The sequence below is a fragment of the Brachyistius frenatus genome, unplaced genomic scaffold (genome assembly GCF_029030835.1).
Source record: "Brachyistius frenatus isolate BFR_SWC_R1_liver_20210118 unplaced genomic scaffold, ASM2903083v1 Contig_197, whole genome shotgun sequence".
NCBI classification, from domain to species: domain Eukaryota; kingdom Metazoa; phylum Chordata; class Actinopteri; family Embiotocidae; genus Brachyistius; species Brachyistius frenatus.
The window spans coordinates 510,439-527,644 of record NW_027210796.1 but is presented as its reverse complement, the minus strand read 5'-3'; the positions used below and the strand labels follow the sequence as shown (position 1 = coordinate 527,644).

General features: G+C 37.4%; 1 protein-coding gene across 3 annotated transcripts in view; it reads left to right on the top strand.

The window, feature by feature from the left end:
- The window catches only part of ptprz1a (protein tyrosine phosphatase receptor type Z1a), a 152,902-nt gene that overhangs the window by 112,847 nt on the left and 22,849 nt on the right, over positions 1–17,206 (top strand). For 2 of the 3 annotated variants that reach the window (XM_069718725.1, XM_069718722.1), the window contains 5 exons: positions 2,176–2,314; positions 8,159–8,247; positions 9,213–9,298; positions 11,155–11,175; positions 15,412–15,508. In XM_069718725.1, coding sequence (XP_069574826.1) covers positions 2,176–2,314; positions 8,159–8,247; positions 9,213–9,298; positions 11,155–11,175; positions 15,412–15,508 — 432 coding nt within the window. The remainder of the gene's footprint in view (positions 1–2,175; positions 2,315–8,158; positions 8,248–9,212; positions 9,299–11,154; positions 11,176–15,411; positions 15,509–17,206) is intronic. The other variant, XM_069718723.1, reaches the window with a different exon arrangement.

Below are 17,206 nucleotides of genomic sequence, written 5' to 3'. Positions count from 1 at the left end.
TTAAAATTGCATTGCAATGCTTTAAACTTTAATGGCATTTGTGTGTAGTTTGGTGCTCTACATTTAGATTTTTGTGCAACAGAGCTTTTAGGTTTTAGTTACCAAAGCATGTTTGCAAGTTCAATTGGCAAAACTTCCACATTTAACATAGGTGTCTCACCTTGCAATTGCCATAATAATATGGCAAAGACAAACAAATAAGTCACTCACTGAGATGGATTATCTATCTGCAGAAGGTTTCAAATCCCTTGAAGTCTGTTTCTCAATCAAAATGACATGGATAGAGGATGTCCAATGTAGTTCAAATTGTAATGTCCTTCAAGCTAAATTTGTGATTTGTGAATTACCTTGACTTTACTCAAAATTTAACTGAAAGTAATTGCTCTCTAAAAAGTAGGAGATCATTGAAAAAACAGATGGTGTCAGGTCAAACCTGCAAAAACATTTCTATGGTCCTTTAAAATATTTTCACAGTGTATTTCTAGATCTGTCCCCCAGACATTCTGATGGTCAGAACATGGACAGTAAGAGAGCCCCGTTCCCATCAGTTAGTTCAACTTCATGTAGTTGGAAATCTTTTCAGAAGTTTGATTGAGTAGACGTTTTGAGTCCTTTATTATCATTAGATTTCTTTGAGTCACTTTGTCTCTTCAGACTCTGCACTAATACAAATAACCTCTTCCATCTTCTGTCCGGGCCTCTTCTTTCCTTTGCCCATCATAAACCCCAGTGTGTCTGGTCCAGGTTTGTTTTTTAATTTTTAATTTATTTTAAAGATCTTTTGGATAAACAACTGGATGAATGGGTTTTTATTTTAAGTGAGTACCAAGTAGAATGCATGCAACAGGCTCTTTATGAACTGGCTAACAGGGCTGACCCAGCTATTCACAGCTGAACAGAGTCAGTTTGTGCTTCCCGGTGAATGTTAATCCATATTGTTTTCCTCGCTGGTTATCAGATGATAAAGGGGAGGAGTCAGCAGCAGGAGCTGCTCAGTGAGGTCAGGTTCAGCCATCAAGTTTTTCATTTCGTATTATTTAGTTATAATTAGGCTGCTTGATTGATGCTGGCTCAGCTGTGTTTGTGGGCTGCCGTAGTTTGATGAATGTGTTCTTCCTTGATCTGTGACAGACTTTTGATTGTGAGACCTGTGTGTTTATGTGTTTCTTTGAAGTGGTTTGGCAGATGGTTTGAATGTGATGAGTTCAGCGTTTGTGCAATACGTAGGTGAATAGTGGCACATTGTTTTTCAGTGCTCGTCTATAAATACAGTTCATGTTTCCTTTTGAGATAGACAGAAAGATAACGTTGAAGTTTTAAATCTGCAAATGTTTCACAGAAACTCTGGACAAAGAAATTAGCTCACTGGTTTAGTTATGTTTGAGTCACTGGAGGTCATCCTTCCGCCTCTTCTATGTTCTATTTTCTTTTGTAGACTTCCCTTTACAGAAATTCCATATTTCTATCCACTCTTAGAGAATTGTCCATGTCTATCTGTAATAAAAATGTACTCACCAAATTAATTCCTGAGGTCTGGAAAGAGAGGGACATTTCTATGAAATTGATTTCATGAAGAGGGCCAGATGAAATGTGTACAGCAGTCTAAACTAAAAACAAACAACACGTCGATACAAAGGACGTAAGAAAAAAGGAAACTACTATGACATTTAACATTCTTTGACTGAAATTGTGCAGATGACATAATCATAGGAGCCAGGTCAGAAATGGAGAGAAAAATAAGTAACTGACATTCATATTTTCATTTTTGTTCTTTCCTTTGGGTTGCCTATTTTAGTAGTGTATGCCACAGGGCTACTTCAGTTAACAGAGGGCACTTTTAAAGGTTGTAGATTTGATAAGATTTGATAATTATGATAAGAAAAAACTGGCAGATCCACTGTATAAATAAATGTTGTAAAAATATCCACTTAGTGCAATGTTGAATGATATCCAGTTTCAAATCTATTAAAAATGATACATTTCTAACATGATCTTTCATGTCAATTAGAAAGTTCTGTGTCCCTCTAGCTCTGTCAACGAAGGTTATAAAAACAATTCTACAGAGTAGCTCTTCCTTTGAGAAACACAGTAATAGTGAAGCTCCAATATCCAACAGACAATGGCTTGGACTTTCTCACTCTTTAATTTTCACCCTCCTTTGACCCTTCTTTTCAGATGCCAGTAACAGCAGCCATGAGTCAAGGGTTGGCTCAATCAGGGAAAGAGAGAGGAAGGCTGTGGTTCCTCTGGCTGTCATCTCCACCCTCACTGTCCTCAGCCTGATTGTTCTAATTGGTATTCTCATCTACTGGAGGTCAGTGTTGCTGGTCAATTTAAACTTGTATATAGTAGAAATGTCAGAAGACATCTGCTTATTTACACGTAATTGCATGCATAGCACAGTGAGGTTGGTAGCTTTTTTCCCAATCTAAGATAAGCATATAAAAAATATGGGAAATATGAGCACTTTTTTTATAGCCTTATGAGCATTTAATATAACAGTGTCCACGTGATCAGATAATCCTGTCAAACTGTGTTGCACCCCCAGACTATATATAAAAGTGGACACGGCGTCTGAAAAATGCATTAGGACGGTCCAGAAGTGCATTAAATTGCAATATCAACAAGTGCGAATAGAGGTTGGCTGCAAAATGCCACTGGCTCCGTAGACTCCCATGAAATACAAAGTCAATAAAAAATTTTTTACCAGTTTATTTTTGGTGATCCATCTGAAATTATTCCTGTCATTACTGAGAAAATAAGCCTGAAAAAGCTGGGTATTTAGGGGCGTGTCTATTTGATTGACAGGCCTGTAGTGTGTCAGTTTTCCACTGTTGGTGGGCGGGACGTAAAATCGTTGGGTTTCCAATCAGATCGAGTCAGATCTACTGCTCACTCCACCCCAGCTCATCCAAATATGGTCACTTCTGGCTCAGCACCGCTCTGAACTGCCTCGATGGTGACAGCCAATGTCCGAACTTGGGGCGTCATAACGGCCGTTCACAAACCAATGGGTGATGTCACTGTTGGTTACTACTTGAACACAATGCAGTTCCAACCCAGTTTGTAGTCCATGGGAAGAGCATTTATATGTATGCATGATGATCTCATGAGTATTGCTATTATCTACAACTGAACAGTGGGAAATGCAAGGCATTTGAACATAGTTTCTGATTATTAAAAAGTACTCTAGTTCTATACTATTCCCTTTTAGAGATTTTTTTTAATCTCAAAAAGTATAACATATTTGTCTTTAGAAATTAAAACTGTAACAGTCCTGTAGCAACATCCTGTTTTTTTTGTGTTTTTTTTTAATCATTGGTCTCTATTTCTTCAGGTGTGAATAATCTATCCACAATATTTTTCAAAAAACACACAATTTAAACCCCCATCTCCATTCCCTACCCTCCAAATCCATTGTATCCCATATTATTAGGAGGGGTAGTCAAGTAGAGACTTATACCAGAAGACTTTCATATTTTTCTGGGAAGCTTAATCTATTCAAACATGGTCTCAGTCTTGATCTTACTTATACTGAGTGTTCTGATTTGCATGTGTTTCACCAACAGCCCCTTCACAGAACAATACCTCCTGTTTCATGCTATGATTTGGCTGCCAGCTGACTGAAATAATCCTTTCACTTGTTGCTTGCTTTTGACAGCAAAATAATGCTTCATTACAGATGACCTTGAGAGATGCTGTTTTGCGTCACATATTGGGACATAAAATACTAGATTTGGAGCAAACAAAAATGTCTTTAACAATAGTTGCAAAGGTTGTTTTTTTTTAAAACCCAAAAGTTTCCTTTGTTCTTGTGCTGAAAGCATAACTTGAAAACCCTGATGTCCACTCAGACTGTGAAATAACCATCTTCAGAAATCTGATCGAAGACACGCTGTCAGAAGCTGTGTAAACATTTTTAGTCATATTTTTCACAGACTTTTAACTTCTCATCTACCCTGCTGAAGACTTAACATATTGTACTTGTCTTCTGCTGTGCTTGTTGTTGTATCTCCAAGATTGAGCAGTGCTAAACTGGTAATAATCTGAGGACCAGGGGGATTAATCCTCAATGAACGATGTACTTGGGCTGCAGTGCTTTGAGCATCCACTCAGCCAAGAGCATGCAGAGCGGGTCGGGGGATAGAAAAGGACATCCGCCTGATTATGTCTGACAGAAGGAATCGTGTCAGCTACTTGTGAGGCGAGCGGCAGGAGGCCGAACCACACTAATCCTGGTGCTGTTGTGTCCTTTTTCACTCCCTTGTGACAACACGGGGCTTATATGGACACTGCTACTGTGCATTTGAGGTCAAGCAGTTTGAGGGAATTTTGGTTCACTTTGCAAGTTTACAAGCAGAGAGATGTGCAAAAAATGTGCATATAGTTAAATAGTTTTTGAAAGCATCTGATCAAATCCAAAGTAATTTATTTAGCAGCTTCTCTACAATAGTCCAGAACCAAGGGCTATCAGATATGAATTCAATTAAAATCAGAAGCTTTATTAGTACCAGAGACACTAGTGCAAAGATGCTCATTATTTTAAACAAGGGTTTAGATTTAACACACACACACACAAAAAAGGAAAAACTGTCATTTCTAAGAATGTCTTCGCACGTGCTTACAGCTTATATTAGAGGATCCACTTTTTTCCTTTATTCATTGAATCACGACCCACATTTCTGATAATATTGAGCAAAAAAAATAAAACTAATTATGCAAAAAAATCCAACAAAACTACAAATAGCTCTAAAAAGTAAATTATTTTTTTTTTAAAAGGCAGAAATACTTTGAACAACAAGCATAAATGCTTATAAGACCGTTTTAAACTGACAATGCTCATCAAGTTTCCTCATTAAACTGTATGAAAAGAGACAGAAATAGGGAGACTTATTGAACTAATTTAAAAGTCATACTTATCTAATCCTAACCATGTTCAAAAACTCTCGAATCAGTCATAATGTAAATTCATGGGTTTTGGTTGTTACTGTTATGACAGCGCTAGCAGAAAATGGCTGCTGTATGTGAGCTGCTTCATGGGAAACGTATGCCCTTAAAAATAAAAGTGCAGCAACAAAAGTTCTGTAGACTTAAAATAAAATGTTTTGACTTTTGTCCTCCCTCAACTTTTGTTTTTCATGCACCCATTCAAAATGGACCAGCCAGTTTAAAATCACTGCATTAGATTGCTGTGTTTATTCACGAGCAGCAGCTATTTTTAACCCTTCGAACTGGATGGACGCAAACTGCATCCGGTAGCACAGCAAGTATTTATTACAGAGAGATGCAGCACATATCCTATGAAACTGCACAACTTGAGCTTTCCAGCAATGTCTGTGCCTTGACTGTGATGAAGCATTGCAGTAAATATGACTTTTAAATTGCACTCTGCATGAAGCGCTGCGCCCATTCCAAATCCACTTCTCTTGATTGAATCAATCAAAGTCATGACGTAGTGCATATCAAAATATACAGCAGAAATCACCCAAACTGATGATACCACTCGTTTCTCTATACGACAAAGTATTTTGAAATGATAGCAAATCACACTCTTTGGGAAAAAAATTATAATGACGTATTTGTGGGCCTACTCGACAGCCAAGTTATTCGCACATGCCCTTAGTGTGAGTCCCTCACTCCCTGTTTTGGTCATATTTTTTCCAAATTCTTAAGTCATAGTGTTCCACAAACATTATTCAGATATTGCCAGATTCTAGACAATCTCCTCGACACGATTATAAAAGGATATCTCTACTGACAGTATTTTATGACAGTATTTTTGGGCGGCACGGTGGTGCAGTGGTTAGCACTGTCGCCTCACAGCAAAAAGGTTCTGGGTTCGAATCCGGTCCTGGGCCTTTCTGTGCGGAGTTTGCATGTTCTCCCTGTGCTTGCGTGGGTTCTCTCCGGCTTCCTCCCATCATCCAAAAACATGCACTTCAGGTCTAACAAAATCAAATGACAGGTCATCATTGTAAATGAGAATTGGTTCTCAATTGATTCTACCTGGTTAAATAAAGGTCATATATGATGAGATAAATGTAAAAAAAAATTATTTCATGAGATAATGTTTTTTCCCTTAATATAAAGGCTTAAAAGAATGTCTCAGCTAATACCTAAAAGTATTAGCAAATGAAAGATGTGGATAGCTCAGGCTGCTCTTAAAAAACAAGCTATAGCATTAATGGTTAGGCCCTTTAATGACCAAGATAAGAGCTTAAAAGTAAACATAGACAAATGACCCTGAAAGTTGCCTAGGGTTCAAACTCAAAAACACCTCTGAAAACCATTATCTGTGAACACAGTTCATCATTAAGTCCATAAATGCAGCATAAAACTCTACGATGCAAATAATAAACCATATTTTAACATGATCCTGAAAAGCCACCTGCTTATCTGGGCCTGAGCTCATTTTAGATAGACTGAGTGGAAAATTGTCCTGTGGTCTGAAAAAAAATCCAAATTTGTAATTATTTTTGGAAATCATAGACATCGCATCCTCCAGGCTAAAGAGGAGACGGAACACCCAGCTTGTTATCAGTGCACAGTTCTAAAGCCAGCATCTGTGACGATATGAAGATGCATTAGTGCACATGGCATGGCTAGCTTACTCATCTGCTGGGAAGGCACCATTAATGCTCCCGGATCCATATTTTCATGCAGTGAGTTTACGTGGGTCTAGGTACGCCAAGCTAGTATCAGGTCACATAATTGTCAAACATTTACACTCAGTGTGCTGGTAGCCACAGAAACCAGTATTTACATAGACACAAATATAATTTGGAAACCATTTTTGATCAGTTCTGTCAATTCTGCCCACCAGGTGTATAAAGTAGTATGATTAAACAATTATTCATTTCATTGTTTTTGTTTAACATGTTTAAGTAGCCTTCCTTCTCAGGGCACATGAAAGGGGGCGGCGTGCCAGTGCCCTCCATTAACCAGGCACCACTTTGTGTCACCATATTCTCGCATTTTAACAAGCGTAAAAGTCTACAGCCATGTTGGTGTTTAGCACTTATGTTTACCACTTTTACTGTCATAGTTTCCAGTGTTAACATGCTAATAGTTAAATTTTTGCACAATACAGTTGATGTTGATGGGAGTGTCAAAAATGTTTTTTTATTTTTTTATTTTTTCACAAACCAAAGTTATGTTTATGACTGAAGATTTTGACCAGATAATGGAGAAGAAAAGTCACATGATCACCATTTGGGTTCCAATCGTCAACAGGAATCCCCCAACCAAACTTCTTGCATATCGAGCAGTAGAATGAGAGACGTTTCAATCTAAACTCCTAAACTGAATTGACAAATCACAACAGCCATCTACACTGCTAATGTGACTAAAAACTAAAACATACGGCAGACTGTACAGGTCTTACACTGTCATGACTCTATCTTCTATTTAAGCCTTTTTCTGCCTGTTGAGTGACACAGATACAATACATATACACAATACAATTAAAATATGCATAATCTCGAGAAAAAAGGGGCTTTTAAAAGCTGAACAGAGGCAGAAAGGTGAGTTTTTGACCTGTCGTTTAACAAAAATAATACAAGTGCAGTCAATGGAAATTAATTTGGTATTGAGGGTCAATGCTGTACAGGTCCGAGCGACAGTGTGACTTGAAATCCAGCATGCAAAAAACCTAGGAGACCTGTTTTTGTGCCACATTTGTGTTTGTGTCCACCAGAGCAGTTTCTCAAAGTATCAGTCTTTAATCTCAAGGCTAAACCCTCATTCTGTGTTTGTATGTTGTTGTTTTTTTGCCGGTGATAATCCCTGATGCCCATTTCTGGCCAAGACAACATAGGTTCATCAGAGGCGGCCTCATCCTTTTAAAAACTTGTCAAGGATTAACAGAACATCTTTTTTCCTGTGTTTATGGGAAGATTACCATGTATTCTCCAAAATGTGGGCTAACGCCGAATCACATGAAGACAAAAGCATCTCCTGCCTGTCAGAATTAGTGCAGTGGTATTTTTTCTCTTTGGTGTTTGTCATTTCTATATTTAAGTCAAACACAATTTTTTAAAAGGTTTTTAAAGTTTAAACATAGTGCATTCCTCTGTCTGCACTTTATGTATCACATTCACAAAAATGAGGCCACATTATTAAAATGTCCTTCAAATAAAATGTTGTTTTTTTTCTGCAGGACATGTTTTCAGACAGCTCACTTTTACATTGTCGAGAGCTCATCACCCAGAGTCATTGCTGCACCATCCACTGCTGCATTAACATCTGGTAACACACACACATCTTTCTTGTGCCCTTCCTGACACAATTAACATAAACTTAAAACCTGTAACCTTAAACTTTAGAACCAATACTAAACCTTAAAAACCCCTGTTAAGATGTGAGGAATGGACAAAGTATCCTGACTTTTCTAAAGTCTAAAGTCTACATGTCCTCTATTTCCAAAAGTGCCTTCATGTTCTAGAAATGTCTTCACCTTCCCAAAATGTAGACACTTCCCAGAAATATAGCAAATTCCCAAAAATGTTAACTCTCCATGAATGTCCCCACTTTCTGAAAATCCCCTCACTTTAAAAATGTTACACAAGGTGTAAAATTCAAATTTTCCATAATGTTTTAAAGTATTCTCACTGTGCCTTAAAGTACTCACTTCTCTAAAAGGTCTTCGTTTCACTTTCTACAAATGTTACCCTTTTTTGAAAATGTCCTCACCTTCAAAGAATTTTTTCCATATTCAAATAGTTGTTACTCTCAAATACATCTTCAGTTCTGAATATGTCCTCAGTTCTTCTAAATGTTTTTGTCTTTCATAAAATCACCAAAAATGTACAGTGCTCACTTTTTCAAAAACAGTGTCACTTTTTGAAAATTTCCTAACTTTACAAAGGTATCCCCTTTCAAATATATCCGCACTTTTCTAAAATGTCTTAAGTTTTACAAAATCCTCCAACTTTACAGAGGTGTCCTCTCTAAAATATATATAATAGTGTGTTCACCTCTCCAAAATCGGCCAAAAGTGCCATCACATCTCTTTAAATTCCCAAAATGTCTTCAAATTACGTTGTACAAAACTATCTCCAAAATGTGCTTAAAAACTGTAATCACTGTCAAAATCAAAAGTCAAATTTTTTCTTTTCAAAATGAAAAAAACACACAAACAACCAAATATTTTGTATTCATCTATCAGATACACTTTGATACACTTTACACTTCGAATTGTTTTTATCTTTCAGATAAGCAAACATTATATCCAGTGAAGGACTTTGTGAAACACGTCTCTGAACTGCACGACACTCAGGGCTTCCAACGAGAGTTTGAGGTATGGAATAAAAGTACCAAAAACACAACATTAAGCTCATATTCAAATGCATATTTTTAAACAATCTGGCTGTTGTGGTTATTTGTAAGACTTATGATTTATGAGTGTTGTCATATTGTCTGTATGCTGCATGACTTGTGATGATGTCACGTGTACTGACTTGATGCAGAGCTGGAACAATGCAAAACTATTTTGGATCATTTTATCATGATGATTAATACTATAGGTAATATTAATAGTAATAATCATCTTTACAGTTTTTATTCCTGCATGTGAGCATTGATATAAAAATGAGCTGAACAGCGCACATTGCAGTCCTGCTCATGTCTTTGCAAGGAGCCTCCATTGATTCATCTGAGCGGTGTGTCAGTTGTCATTTACTTGTTGACCTTCAACAGAAAATCCAGTCACTTTGTGAATTAAAGCTCCAGTTGATTTTGTACTGAGGCTGCCACTGAAGGGAAAATTGCCTCAAAAGCATAGACGTCAGAAGAATTTTCACGTGTTTTGTTTTTTTCCTTAAAATATAGTCCAGAGGGCAAGTCCCCTTCGGAAATATTTAAAATCAATTATATGTAAGAAAATGTATGGAATGAGCACATTACATAATAGTAGTGAAAGGTTCTTCTGGCAGTTTTATGACACCAATCTTGCTGTTGAACACAACTTTAGACAGTTATGGATGCGAAGATTTTCTTACAGCCCTTTGCATATCAGGAGGAAAATGTATTAAATTATTTATTTCTTAATTATATAAATTATTTCTGAAATCAAAAAAATCCTCACTGTTCTCAGATAAATAAAATTCAGGACATTTTTGGTTTTAAAACTCTTGCTTCAGCTCAAAAAACAGCTAAATTAAAAATAGAATGAGCACGTAAGAGAAGAAGAAAAAAATTGTACCCAAAGAAAAACAAGTAAAGAAACAAAGATGGAAAGCATTTAGGAAACTTCTATAACCCCAGTTTCCTTAAGCTACATCAACACTAATAGACAAATAGAACAAGTTCCGTCTACACAAACGTTTCAGCAGTGCTTCAAGACTAATCTCCATCATATTTCGGTACCAAAATACTGAAAATGTGTTAGTGCTTGTTTCCTATGGTACCAAAAGTACTGTTTGAACCAAAGGTAACAATCACATGTGAAATGGCACTGGCAAGAGCAGGTGGAGCAACAGGTTTGCCAGAGAAAAAAAGTGGTCTATTTTGTGAGTTGGATGATCAAGGACAATTTACAACCAAAACTCAGAATGCAAACAAAGCATTTCAGATAAAAGATGGAATTATATGAGCAGCTCAAAGACAGACAGGATTTGTACACATAATTCAAGATCACATGTTGTCATAATGTTCAAAAATTGTTACTCTTATTCTTTGTGAACTGCAGTAGCTGCTTATGTTGTGGCAATGCTCAACAGATAACATTCAGAGGCTAATGTTATCTTGTTTAGGCTAGCTATAACATTAGAAGCTAGTAGCTACCATAGCGACATTGCTGTTCAGCTATTTGTATATTTTCATATATGTGTATATATATATATTTATATATATATATATATATATATATGCTTGAAGAGGAGAATATACTCTCCTCTTCAAGCAAATGGAAATCAAAGTATTTAAAACCATTTTGGAATGGTAGTATCTTCCAAAAGATGATATTGAATCAGATTTTTTTATTTGGTTTGATTTCCCCTATGTGTTGGCAGTAGCATGCGCAGTACTGTGAGATGAAATTGTGTGGACTTGTTTTTTTGTGTTGTCTTGTAATTTGTATTCTTGCACCTCTTCGGTTTGACTATGTTGTCATGGAAATGTCCTGGCTGGCTGCTGCTTCCTCTCCCCTGTTATTAGATACTGACAGAGAGTTACAAGGTAAGACGCTCTCCTCCCCACCATATCTTTAGTTACTGGTAAATGCCGCAACACTCAATGTGGCTGTGTTTCTGTCTTGTCTTGTAATGCAAAGTGTTTCTCTTAATGTGGGAAATGTGAATTCACAAAGCATGTCTCCTGATTGACGCAATCATGAATGCGTTATAAGAGCTGGATTCTGGACTTCAAAATGGCACCTATTTATCACAAACAAAGTGGCTGACTCTGCACCAAAAAGTCTCTGGATTCTTTATACTAATATGACAATACACACAAAAGAATCATTTTTTTAGGTTCTAAATAAAAATGAACAAATAAACCTATATCGTTTTAAACATTTCTTATACAAATATGATAATGATAACAAACTTTATTTGTACAGCAATTTTTATGCAAGAAATTCAGCTCAAAGTGCTTCGCAGATGTCAAATCAATTTCAGTGTTTCACATAAAAAGAGATATAAAGCAACGTAAAAACATGTCAAAATGTAATTTACAAATAAAAAAATAAATAAAATGCATCAGAACAGATCAAATTAAACACATGCCATGAATATAATATAATAGAGTTAAAATATAGAATAAAGCAAAATGCATTTTAAAGGAAAATATGAATTACTTAACCATAACTGTAGGGGAAATGCTTTCTGGGCTTTAGAGGATTTTATTGTTGCACACATGGCCATCAGGGCTATCTTGTAATATAACTCACTGTCTCATAATTACAATTTAAATGAAAAGATCTCCCTAATTACAAGATCCTATTGTCATACTTGTAAGAAAAATATTTCATAATTATGAGATAATATACAATAGATTAATTCAGTAATAATTGGACCACTTCAGATCATCCAAGTTTGGACAAATGTTTAATAGGTAATTCTACATCTATCTATCTATCTATCTATCTATCTATCTATCTATCTATCTATCTATCTATCTATCTATCTATCTATCTATCTATCTATCTATCTATCTATCTATCTATCTATCTATCTATATATATATATATACAGTGGGTATGAAAAGTATTCAGACCCCTTTAAATTTTTCACTCTTTGTTTCATTGCAGCCATTTGCTAAAATCAAAAAAGTTCATTTTATTTCTCATTAATGTACACTCAGCACCTCATCTTGACAGAAAAAAACAGAAATGTAGAAATTTGTGCAAATTTATTAAAAAAGAAAAACTGAAATATCACATGGTCATAAGTATTCAGACCCTTTGCTGTGACACTCATATTTAACTCACATGCTGTCCATTTCTTCTGATCCTCCTTGAGATGGTTCTACTCCTTCATTGGAGTCCAGCTGTGTTTAATTAAACTGATTGGACTTGATTAGGAAAGGCACACACCTGTCTATATAAGACCTTACAGCTCACAGTGCATGTCAGAGCAAATGAGAATCATGAGGTTGAAGGAACTGTCCAAGGAGCTCAGAGACAGAATTGTGGCAAGGCACAGATCTGGCCAAGGTTACAAAATAATTTCTGCAGCACTCAAGGTTCCTAAGAGCACAGTGGCCTCCATAATCCTTAAATGGAAGAAGTTTGGGACGACCAGAACTCTTCCTAGACCTGGCCGTCCAGCCAAACTGAGCAATCGTGGGAGAAGAGCCTTGTTGAGAGAGGTAAAGAAGAACCCAAAGATCACTGTGGCTGAGCTCCAGAGATGCAGTAGGGAGATGGGAGAAAGTTCCACAAAGTCAACTATCACTGCAGCCCTCCACCAGTCGGGGCTTTATGGCAGAGTGGCCCGACGGAAGCCTCTCCTCAGTGCAAGACATATGAAAGCCCGCATAGAGTTTGACAAAAAACACATGAAGGACTCCCAGACTATGAGAAATAAGATTCTCTGGTCTGATGAGACCAATATTGAACTTTTTGGCGTTAATTCTAAGCGGTATGTGTGGAGAAAACCAGGCACTGCTCATCACCTGCCCAATACAATCCCAACAGTGAAACATGGTGGTGGCAGCATCATGCTATGGGGGTGTTTTTCAGCTGCAGGGACAGGACGACTGGTTGCAATTGAAGGAAAGATGAATGCGGCCAAGTACAGAGATATCCTGGAAGAAAACCTCTTCCAGAGTGCTCTGGACCTCAGACTGGGCCGAAGGTTCACCTTCCAACAAGACAATGACCCTAAGCACACAGCTAAAATAACAAAGGAGTGGCTTCGGAACAACTCTGTGACCATTCTTGACTGGCCCAGCCAGAGCCCTGACCTAAACCCAATTGAGCATCTCTGGAGAGACCTGAAAATGGCTGTCCACCAACGTTCACCATCCAACCTGACGGAACTGGAGAGGATCTGCAAGGAAGAATGGCAGAGGATCCCCAAATCCAGGTGTGAAAAGCTTGTTGCATCATTCCCAAGAAGACTCATGGCTGTACTCGCTCAAAAGGGTGCTTCTACTCAATACTGAGCAAAGGGTCTGAATACTTATGACCATGTGATATTTCAGTTTTTCTTTTTTAATAAATTTGCACAAATTTCTACATTTCTGTTTTTTTCTGTCAAGATGGGGTGCTGAGTGTACATTAATGAGAAATAAAATGAACTTTTTTGATTTTAGCAAATGGCTGCAATGAAACAAAGAGTGAAAAATTTAAAGGGGTCTGAATACTTTCCGTACCCACTGTATAAAACGGTGCTCAAGTTGTAACCTACAGTTGTAACCATGGCAATATGATATTTCTGGTTCTTGTTACAGACTCAAGTGAAGACTTTTAACATTACATTTTCCAAGACTACACATATTCAGCTCCTATTCATTACCTTAAAACTGCTTTCACCCTTGTTCTCCATCTTTTCTAATAATTAATTAGTTATTATAACTTTAATTATTAATGTAATTATTTTCTACCAATACCTAGCTGTTTTTTTGGATAGATTTATATTTTTTTTCGGAATTTTAAGTCAAAGTCAACTTTATTGTCAATTCACCAAACGTGCAAGACATACAAAACATTGTTTCTCACAGTTCCATGGTGTGCAAAAATTAAAATTCAAAGCTCTGAATCTTGTAATTATGAGAACTTCTTTTGTAAATACAATATCTGTTCCTGTAATTGTTAGATCTTTTCTAGTAATTGTAAAATCTTTTCTCAATTATTAGGGATGGGCAATTTAAGCAGAAATACTGTTTGATATTTGCTTGACATTATTGGACTAGTCAAAGACCCCCATCAAACCAATTCGTAGGATGACAAAGCTAGCCATTAATTGTTGATCTGTGTATTGACCATCTGCATGGTACTTTTGTTCCCAAATTACTTTGCACAATTGTGGGAGACTTGCTATTTTAACTGACAGAGTTAGCACTGCGCTCTATTTTATTTATTTATTTTTTTTAAGGACCTGCACACCAAACTTTTTGGTAGCTGTAAAAAGAATAGTTCTACTGCTACTATATTAGAAACAGTACAGAAAGTGTTAGATTAATACCTGGTGTATAATATAATGTTTTATCTTGTAAGGAGTGTAAACTCTAAATCTTCAAATCTACATTGACTTGTACTCAAATATAATAGTCTGGCCAACATTTCTTCTGTTTGCACAATAACATCTAATCTCACAGCAGCACACACATTTTACTGACACCTTGTTTTGTTTCTTAATGGCAGTTGGCAAACAGTTTTTAAATGGATTACCACCATGTTTTGAAAATAGTAATGGGTTACTACGAAGCACCGGTAAAGCAGGGAAAAATAAATTGTTTAAGAGACATAAACTATAAAACTTTATATAATTGAATGACTTTTAGAAAATTCTAAAATCATGACTCCTTCCCAATAATTAAGAGTGTTTTTTTCCAAAGTACAAACTCTTTTGTTGTAATTCCCACATCTAACTCAGAATTATGAGATTTGCAGAGCTAATAAAATCTCCCTCATTGAAATTTCTGCTTATTGATTATTCTGCTGATTAAGACTAAAGGAATTTTGTGATGATCCATACTCAATATTTAAGAACTTCAGCTTCTTTTGTTCGATTTCCAAAAGGAAACATACAAATTCCTCAAGAAAAGTATGGTTCTATTGGTACCAGTTAAATTTAAAAACAGTACAGAAGATTTCCGAACAATACCCGGGTCTCCCTTCCAGCAAGTCTTTATTTTGTGCTGTGTGAACTCTACAAAACGACAAAATCCCAAAATTGAATTATGGTCAAAAACTTCCATTTCTTCAGAGGTTAAACTTTAGTGTCATTTGTGTGTGGTTGTTTCTAGGAGGTTCAGGCATGCACAGTGGACATGGGGATGACCACTGACAGCTCCAACCATCCCGACAATAAGAACAAAAACAGATACAGCAACATCTTGGCCTGTGAGTACACATCAGTACACTGTGATATACGACATGTTCTAATGGAAAGTTTTATATCTTATATTAAACGACACTAAAACCAAAAGACAGCCCTGTTTTTTTGTTGTTGTTTTTTTTCAACTCATTAGCACAAATGTGCTGCTACTTACTGCAGTTATAAATAAGTTAAGTCTGTAACCTACCTTCCAGTGTTTGTAAGTAACAGATACAAATTGTTGTGAACAGTTGAGATGTACATGGTGAATATCACACCCAAATGCTCACGTTTGGTTTTTCCACTGATATTCATTCTTTACCACGACAAACTAACCAATCAAGTCAGAGGTAGAGACTTCCATGTTCTGAGAGGTAAGATTACCATTTTTGTCTGAGGAGTCTAGCAGCATGGAGCTATGTAATGATGTAGTTCCCTTTCAGTTGATTTCACTTGACTCATTGTATGTGATGTTGCGCCCTGGTGTGACCTGACCGAAAACACCTCTATTCACACCTTTACAGCAGATGACGTGTGGTGACGTATGTGAGGCCTTGCCCCATATACCACCACAGACACCCTTCAATTCAATACTTCACCTCGGCTCAGCTCTGTCGTTGTCTAGGCTACTGCCGGTTCAGAGTTCGCTCAACAGCCCCTGTTGGTGTTAACCATTGGATACCCATGGAACGCCAATTTTGAACTTGTGTTTTGTGTCTCGGGATGAGCACAAGGAAGCCGGCGAGGGAGAAGTCTTCTGTTTGTCCCTGTCCTCAGGGGTGTGGTTTCTACTCACACAACAAGGACCACCATGAAGTGTGTCCCGTCTGTCTGGGGATGGTCCACGCTTCCATCACAACTTTTGTCGTTTTTCTGTTTTTCAGTTGAGCTACCCTTAAACGTTGTCACGCTTGATTCAGACATGACTCTTTGTTTTCATCTTCAAATTTGGATGTTCTTTTTTCACTCATGTTTGCATGGTCAAGGGACTGTTTTTGAAATGAATATCTGAAGGGCCCAAGTGTTTTCAGTCTCATGTCTTTACTCACATATACTGTACTCTAAATAAGAGAGGGTTGACTGAGCCAGTGGCTTGCAAACTTTGTCACCAGCTCCGGCGCTCAACCTTAGGGAAGGCGGGTCACATTCATGGATAAAGTGCTGGGAAAGACTGCTGTCACCCCGCACGACTCCCTCCTCTCTGAGACGAGGGATCCAGCTTCGTCTGAATCTGAAGGTGAGGAGCTTTTAACTGAAGCTCCCACCACTAACTTGGCCAACCACACAGAGTATGTGGAAAGTTTAGCCGAGAGGAGTAACAGGAGGCTTTGTCATTGTCCCGCCACTACTGTGCCAGTTAGCCAGGACAACACATCCTTCTTCCAGTTGTACCACCGAGCAGCAGCGAAACTGAAGATGGAGTGGCCCTCTCCTTCGCTGGCAGTGAAACTGTCATGGTTCGCTGGATTTTCCCTGCCCACCGAGCCGACAGCGGCCTGCCCATGATCCCAGACTTTGTCTCTGAGTTGACCTCAACATGGAATAAACTACTTTCTACCCACGTCACCGTGCTATGGACAGTATTTGGATTTTGACTTGAGCTGAAAAGGTGGGCTTAGTTAATCTTCCACCTATAGAGCCATTCCTGGCTGCATATCTGGCCCTATCCCCTGTGACATGGGACTCGGTATCAAAGCCTAGAGTGCATTAGCATCAGCGTTTCT